This window comes from Etheostoma spectabile, chromosome 5 (genome assembly GCF_008692095.1).
Source record: "Etheostoma spectabile isolate EspeVRDwgs_2016 chromosome 5, UIUC_Espe_1.0, whole genome shotgun sequence".
NCBI lineage: Eukaryota > Metazoa > Chordata > Actinopteri > Perciformes > Percidae > Etheostoma > Etheostoma spectabile.
Window position 1 is genome coordinate 22209559 of NC_045737.1, and position 8187 is coordinate 22217745.

General features: G+C 41.7%; 2 protein-coding genes across 9 annotated transcripts in view; one reads left to right on the forward strand and one right to left on the reverse strand.

Annotated features, from left to right (window-relative positions):
• Window positions 1–8049, forward strand: part of sh2b3 (SH2B adaptor protein 3) — a 133620-nt gene extending 125571 nt beyond the window's left edge. The window contains exon 9 of the transcript XR_004332243.1: window positions 8037–8049. The gene's annotated coding sequence lies outside the window, so the exon portion shown is untranslated. The remainder of the gene's footprint in view (window positions 1–8036) is intronic.
• Window positions 763–8187, reverse strand: part of atxn2 (ataxin 2) — a 27548-nt gene continuing 20123 nt past the window's right edge. For 3 of the 8 annotated variants that reach the window (XM_032517259.1, XM_032517263.1, XM_032517257.1), the window contains 8 exons: window positions 7811–7828; window positions 7065–7137; window positions 6052–6245; window positions 5037–5163; window positions 4059–4259; window positions 3751–3962; window positions 2266–2440; window positions 763–1368 (listed from right to left, as the gene is read on the reverse strand). In XM_032517259.1, the coding sequence (XP_032373150.1) occupies window positions 1340–1368; window positions 2266–2440; window positions 3751–3962; window positions 4059–4259; window positions 5037–5163; window positions 6052–6245; window positions 7065–7137; window positions 7811–7828 (1029 nt within the window). In that variant the 3' untranslated portion in view covers window positions 763–1339. The remainder of the gene's footprint in view (window positions 1369–2265; window positions 2441–3750; window positions 3963–4058; window positions 4260–5036; window positions 5164–6051; window positions 6246–7064; window positions 7138–7810; window positions 7829–8187) is intronic. The other 5 variants (XM_032517262.1, XM_032517260.1, XM_032517258.1 and 2 more) reach the window with 4 other exon arrangements.

Below are 8187 nucleotides of genomic sequence, written 5' to 3' on the forward strand. Positions count from 1 at the left end.
TTACATTCAAGCCATTGCCAAATGAGTTGCTACAAAGCTGATCAGGACTATCAGCTCCACACAACTCTCTCTGTATTTCTCACTTAGCGATGTTCAGAAGATTGTGTCGTCCAGGGTCTTTCGCGTGCAGAAGCTCAAGTGTAAATTATTACCTCTTCCGTGTCCTCCTCGGCTGCAAGCAACTGTGTGGAAGAGGGCGGGAGCTGTGCGCGATCACGGAAGGCTTGTTTCATGTGGACGCGCCGACAGCGTTGTCATTACTTAGAATTCCTCATGGGGGCGACAGAAACTACACATTTTAGCTTTAATTAACGTGTACGTGTGTGTAATAACTGATTGTGTATGTCTTGTTGTGATCTGTATAGTTTATTCTCATTTTTTCTCGAGTAAGAGATCTTTCTGAATACAAAATCGGTGCACCCGTGTTTTTGTTAGCAGGGCAGCGTACCTGGGATTGATTGAAAAATGATGGTGCTGATGTTCATGGTAATGAAGGAACAGAGGATTAACCCAGAATGCAATGCAACCACAGTAAACCATTCAGTTTTTAAAACTTTTTTATTGTTTTTAATTTTTTTTGCTCATTTTTTAAATTATTTATATTATCTACAAAGTAAAAGTTTTAACTTAAAAGTTACATAAGGGTCAGGTGAGAAGTGGGATCTGATCACCTCAGCCATTATAATTTCATAAATAACGTTTCTCCTGTCCTCTTGGCTGCCAAAACGTGTTTATTTCACAGAAGCTTTTTGTCATGTTTCGTTTTTTAGTTTGGTTAGAAACCTGTCATGTAGTCTGGAAACAAACGCAGCACATAGCAGCAGCAATAAACAGTAAGATTAATACTGTTGGAAGATAAATTTTTTTCAGAACAAGGTGCAGACAGAAATACAAGTTCCAGTTGAATTTTCTTCTTCACTCTCTGATTAGTTTCTCTCGTTCTCACTTTCACATCTTACTTGGCAAGCTGACTCAAGTTGCAATTTGGGACCCCTGAAAGTGTGCGTGGGTGTTTCGTTCATGTGTGTTTCTGTGTGTGTGTGTTTGCAGATGTCTGCGCGTGAACAGGGGCTGGATGAGGAACAGTCTTGCCCATTAAAACTCTTCTAGCTCGTTAAAACATGTCACTGCATCAACCTGTTAACATTCTCTTATTGCCTAGTCTGGGGGGGGAGGGAGGGAGGGAGGGGAGGGGAGGGGAAGAGAAAAGCTGATGTGAAGCATGTCCAGTGAGGATGAGGAAAGAGAGGGCTCTCATTCTCTTCATCGCCTGGTTATGAAGGCTCTGGTTCAGAAGCGCGCCACAGAGCAGGTCCCTCAGCTCGCTGGCGCCCTCTATCTACAGCTGCTGCTGATGATGAGCTTGCACTGCAGAGACGAGACAAAATGGGGGAAATGCGGTACACAGATTTAGAGATTGACCACAATTACACAGTACAGGGTTAAGTCTGGGTGATGTGGCCAAAAGATAACATTTGGGGACAATTCAGTTTAAAGACGAGGTTTTTATTTATTAATGTGCGTCTTAGAGCAATTGGCAGACGCCCATGTGGTAAAATGGGTTTTGCTTGCTGTAATCATTCCTCCTTATCACACTAGCAATTAAGAGATCCTTTCCTAATGGGCAAAACAGTCTGTGTTCTGTGCAATAGTTCATCTGAAGATAATAAAAGGCTTCAACATTTTTGAATTAGACAAATCAAGTAAGTATCCTGCAAAGTTACTGACTTTTAAAAATAACACTCGCTCTTTTTTTCCAACAAAGAAATGTCACACTAAAAATACTAACTTTTGGCTATGGGTATGGCCAGTCTGTAAAATGGTTAAGTCCACCAACTGTCCTGTGCCACGACTTTACTTCTTGTCAGCACAAGTTAGCATTGTTTTTCCAGTTTGACCCTCTGGTTGATGTGATTGTTAGAGATCCAGATAGCCATCTGGAAAATTTGGGCCGATCAGCATGGACTGCAACTTTTCTCGTTACAGGGACTGTCATGACTTAACAGACATAGACTGCCTACATTAACTGTTACATTTTGAGTAAATGTGTGCACAATAAAATAACATTTTCCCGGTGTGTTTTACTTTGTGCAAAAACAAATTGATCAGATTCGATATATGAACCAGCCTGATAAAGGATTCATAATTTGGAAGCCTAAATGTTCACATGCACGAGTATAAACAGCTAGTTAGGTACTAACCATAACGACACACATATGGGATCTCCTTACTGTTGAGGAAAATAAATTATTAAAATAAACATACCTTGTGGATGTGCCAGGTAGGAAAAATGTGTGGTGGAGGAAACAGGAATGGGGTTGAGGGCAGTCTGGGGCATGGGTGGCTGACCCCCTGGAGGACCCTGGGTAGCCATCAGCATCATCGTGGGGTGGGTCTGCGCCGGGTGGTGAGACTGCACCATACCAGACTGCATATGGGCCTGTATGAGAGAAAGGGAGTGTGTGTGTATGTGTGTCAGCAAGAGCAAAAGTGTGACAGAAAAATTGACAGAAAAATTAATTAAAGCAAGGTTGCTAATGTTGAAAACCTAGCAAGATTTGAAAGTAGCATCTCATCAGGGCTCTGTCTAACCCCCGCCCCCTGACCTACACACAGACGTGCACAAGCACCACTTCGTCGCTGCTTTACAGCGGAGAAAGAATTGGAATTTTACATGTCTATTTCACCAACATGCACACATCTAATATCATACCAAATGTCTAAAACAAACATGACTGTGGCACATTGACCTCGGCTCGTTCACGGGAGAGGTAGAGTACGCGCAGCGGGGCAAGGAGGCATTTCATTGGTTCTTGTAGACAGCGAGGCAGTGATTGGACATTTTTACAGGATTACAGCAGCTACAGATGACAGATTTTTTTCATTCCTTTACTCAGAAACCAGAAGTTATTTTTTGCCGTCAGGGTGTAAAGACAATTTCAGACAAAATATAAAAAGAATTACATTGGTTATAGTTCCTACCACTAGTTACTACTACTACTACTATTACTACTTTAAAAAGATCAGCATTGATGCACAATGTACGCACGCAGTGGGCCAAACCTTCATGTTGACCCAAGAAGTTAGCTTTTCAGCATTTCTGTTTTTCCGATATGGAATTAAAGGGTAATGTAATGCAATTTGCAATTCTGGACCAATTTCAAAGCTTTTGGTGAACCAAAAGCTTTGAAGATGGTCCAGTATTGAGCGAGAACACTGTAACCGGCAGCCACAAACCAGCCTTGCAATGTAATCATATACGGCGTGTATACAGCCAGAATATTTTCACATGTAAATGGGTGAAAAGGGATTCTTTCCATAATGATGTCTGACACTTAGAATAATAATTTGAGCATGTCAGTGGCAAAACAAGCACTTTTGTGGACGGGAACTGAAAATGCAAAATTGTCATATTGAAGCTTGTTTCGCTGCTGCAGACTGCAGTGGTCTTGCTTAATACTGGACTGATTTCAAAGATTGTTGTTCCCATCAGTCACTTACATATTAAGACATAGTTACCCTTTAACATGGTTGGACTGCCTTATGTCCTGTAGTATGCCGTGTGCCTCTTATAGCTAAAAATCACTTATACCCACTAGATCCAACAACAGAAAATGAGAAAAACTTCCTAATCCTAATTGGGTCTGACTGCCAAAACAAATTTCACTACGCTAACATCCAAATATGACTTATTCATAAACTTTTAACACCTGATTCCACATTTCAAGCTGTTAGCAGGTTGTGACCTACCTGCTGCACGTGTGCCATGTGGTTGTGGTTATAGCCGTGCTGCACCTGCTGTGGGTGGATATAGACCGTCTGCTGGGGAGAGGGGAACGATGCCTGGGGAGACTGAGGGTTGGGTCCCGGGGTCATGGAGGGGGGAGTGGGGGCCAAAGCAGAATACATCTGCTGCTGCGGGGCCTGATTAGCCATGTGGAGGGCCTGGGCTGCTGCTGCCGCTAAGGCACACAGAAACACACTCATAGTAACACAATACTACTACACACAATACTATAGTGCTCCTTTTGAAACCAGGCTTAGGCAGGAAACCTCACCTGCTGCTGCCTGCTGGTGCTGCTGGTGCTGCTGGTGCTGGACCGGGCTGGCAGCTGGGTGGTTTGGAGGACCTCCATGTTGTTGGGGACCACCCTGCTGGCCTTGGCCTGTAGGGGTGGCAGAGGGCTGGGGGTGCTGTGGGTGAGGGTGCAAGGTGGCGCTGGGATGGGGGTACTGCTGGGGCATTGGCCCTTGAGACACTGTGAGACAGGAATTAGTGAAAGTAACGGTGAAAAGTATTAAAACATTTTAACTCCTCACATCCCGTTTGCTTCTTAACTGGCTACTTCAGGCTGCGGCCGACAGCACACATGGCGTATAATGTTTTTGTGAAAATCTTGATATTATTTTGGGGACAATGATATGAAATGTCTTTTTATTGTCAACCCAACACAACGTTATTGACTTTGAAGCTTTGTGGCTTGTAACGTTAACCAAGTCAGGGTTTCTGTGAGCTGAGTAGACCAGAAATATCTCCCGTTGCCGTGTCATATCTAAGGTCCGTCCCATTTACTGTAGCAATTGATATCATTTCCATAATGCATAATATCCCGATGGGAATAACTATTACTGGTATTAGTTAAGCTCTCTGGTATTACCAGAGAAAAAGATTTATAAACAAAGGTCTTTAAAAAATCTTTGGCAAATGTCCATGGTATAAGTGGGTTAATGCCCTTAACGGACTCCGGCAGAAGCAACCGTTTTAGCAGTTCTAGCCTTCCTATTAATAATTCCTGTATATCATGGTCTGCGTGAATACGTGATTCTGATTGGCTAATTGGTTAATAATTCTTGACAATGGACACTGTGTCAGGCATTAACCCTTGCACACACACCCACCCACCCACCCACACCCACACACACCCACCACCCCCCACCCAAACCCACAACCCACACCCACACACACAACACACCACACACACCATACATGCCCATTTGGCTGTTGCATATGAACATGAACTGGTATCCTGACGTACCATACATGGTGTGTGTCTGCTCTGGGTACTGTGTAGTTGAGGAAGAGACGAGGGTGGGTTGGCCGTGCGTGGGAGGCGCCATCATCCTGGCACTGCCCTGCATTACGGGACTGAACACATGCTGCGCCTGGAGACACACAAGGACAGAAGACAGACGGCATCAGCATTAGAGTCAAATGTACAAAGTAATTTAACAAAGTTTTGTCCTCGACTATGGTTGGGTTTCTAACCTCAGTGTTACAGACTATAATATAGCATCAAATAATAAAAAAGTCAAAAAAACGGTACCACAAACTGGTATTGAACATGTGGTTTGATCAGATACTTAAGATTACTGATTACTTAAAACTTTGTATGTACATTTCTAACAAAACCCAGCACTACAAACACTTATAAATCGGTACCTTGAGTAGACTTAGTGGGTTTTTCTGGCAATGTTTTGTCTTTTGAGTAACTGGAGTGGAATTGTTACCTAATCAAGTTGTTTTCTGTTTAGTTTTAATCTATTTCTCGCTTCCTCTATTATCTCATCCCCCCTTTTTTTTTTTTTTTTTTTTTTTTTTTTTTTTAAACTTAATTGTATAGTTTGTTTCATTCACGTTAACAGCAAAAAAACGATGAAATGAAATTCTCATCTCTTCTGTGGTCATTATGTTACCTTTAAACACCCTAAAGCCAGTCTCCTAACTGCCCCCATACTTGTTCTATCACAGCCTGCTTGCAAACAGGCAATAACACTCCCAGTGTAAGAGGCAGGAGGCTGCACACAGCACCACAAATCAGACGTGATGAAACACTGGCATCGTGCTGGCATCCTGTCAAGCTGCTGGACTGCAGGCATCTGTCGGACTAATGGCTGACTGGTGTGCAGCTGGGAGGGATAAAGACTGCTAGCCCTGACTGATGGTACTAGAGTTACTGTATTGGTTACATGTGGTTCCTAACAAAGGAGCCTCCTGGGGCAAGCATTGCAGAATAAGCTGCCAAAGGTTGTATTGTTCTGATACACTCTTACCTGTGATTGGTAATGTGTCATCTGCTGGACCAGTGGCTGACTGGTGAACTGCTGCGGGCTGCAGGTGAAGTACTGGGCAGAGTAGGCAGGGCTCTGTGCTACAATAGGGGGTCCTGCTGCAGTCACTGGGTGCATCATGGTGGGTGTGCCTTGAGGGTGGTGCTGGTCTGACCTCTGCTGGGGCATGTTGGGTACTGGAGAATCACGTAAAGAGATTTCATGGGGAAGAAATTTTGTTTAACACCCCTTAAATCTGAAGTAGAATAAAAAATACTGCTGGTTTTGAGGCAAATTATTTACCGAATTGGCATGAACAACAATACGTTTTGAATCAACCCATCTTTGAAAAATATAAAAATGTTTCTGAAGAGGAATAACACTTGATCAGATGAGTCCTGATAGGAAAGAATCCTGAGATATTAGTAGTCCAATAGTAGTACGAGTTATTTCTGGAGCCTTTTCTCATGTAAAAGTGAATTTTAATTGACGCATGTAATAAATTCCACAATAATGTAACTCATCTAAGTTAAGTGCAAATATTTCTTAAAGTGTTTTTTTTTCACGTTAAAAGTAGTTTCTAATACTTCTACTACTTATATAAGCAGCACAGGTCAGTGCACGGTTTGTGCAGTATTGTTGCATTTCTTTTTTCTGCCTGCGTGTTATGACACCACATTTATATTGGTCTATGTTTATGGACTTTCTGTGTATGTTTTTATTGTGCATGTTCACATTTTGTGCCTACACTGCAAATCAATTACCCTTTTGGGCTAATACAGTTTATTAATTAATCAACCAATCAGCCAGTCACATGTTTTGTCAGGCTCAAGAAAGTGGTAGGAATCATTATTATAGAATCATTATTATAATATTCATACATTCAGGGCCCAAAAGAAACAGAGTAGAGAGAGAGAGAGAGAGAGAGAGAGAGAGAATAAGAAAGGGAGAGGGAGAATGAGTGGGAGAAGGGTAAATGAAAGAGGAGAATGAGAGAAAGCAATGGTTATTCTCACCTTTACCTGGTCTGTAGGGTTTAGATTGGCTGACTGTCATATGAGGCATCTGCACCTGGTACATGGCTGGAGACTGGAGTGAGGAAGGGAATGAAGATGACAGATGAAGAAAACAGGTTTAATCACGATCTTCTCAGGACTCTTCAACATCATTTCTACAATAATGATAACCAGCCCTTGGCTATAAACAGACACATTTTTGCTTATTTATATGGGACTACTCTTACTACCCATCTGTGCGGGTGGATGCCAGCTACTCAGCTTTGAGCTTTAGTAGCCAACTCCTTACCCAATACATACAAAAAAACACATATATACGCATTGAGATTGTGGGATTTATCTCTTACCTGGGGCCACATGCATTTTCTATGCCTGTCTATCATTGGGCAGAAAAAGGTGCTTTACAACTATGACCCAAACACTGCATGTCGTCTTCCATTTGTTAACTCTTACATTACACACCATTGCACAACATTATACACCATGCATTTCTTTGCTAAAAACAGTGAAGAAAACAAAAGAGGCTGTAACTCCTATTAGCTTACATACATTTGTTTTGTAAATACAAATTGCCAATAGAAAGAATAAGAAGTTACAAGTCTGCAAATCTGTATGACAGTTCAAAATGAATTGCAATAAGAAGTTGGCAAACCAACATCTGATGGCATTAATTCAACAAGCAAGTTAAACATCTCAGTACTGATTGGGCTTAAAAAAAAACAATAGGATTTAAAAAATTCACAAACCTTCCATATTATGCTTTTCTAATGGAGCGAGAGAGAGAGGAGGAGGGGGGAGAAAAGGAAAAAAGAACCACTCTTTAGTTGTTAACCAAGGTATCGTTTACATGTGTCTGATGTTGGATCACCAAGTTTTTCTTAAAGCAACACAGGATGTAATTATAGACTACAAAGCTTTCATCAAAAATATGCTAAACACTTTGAACAAGTGCTCTGCGAGGGCTTAAAATAGTCTTTTGACTTCATATTGTGTACATATATTTCCTCCTTTAAACATATTTAAGCTTCTTATCACAAGTAAAACATGTTTATTTTTGTAATTAACAGTTATTTTAACAACATACAAAACATACAACTCGCAACAGGAGCAAATCCCCCCCCCC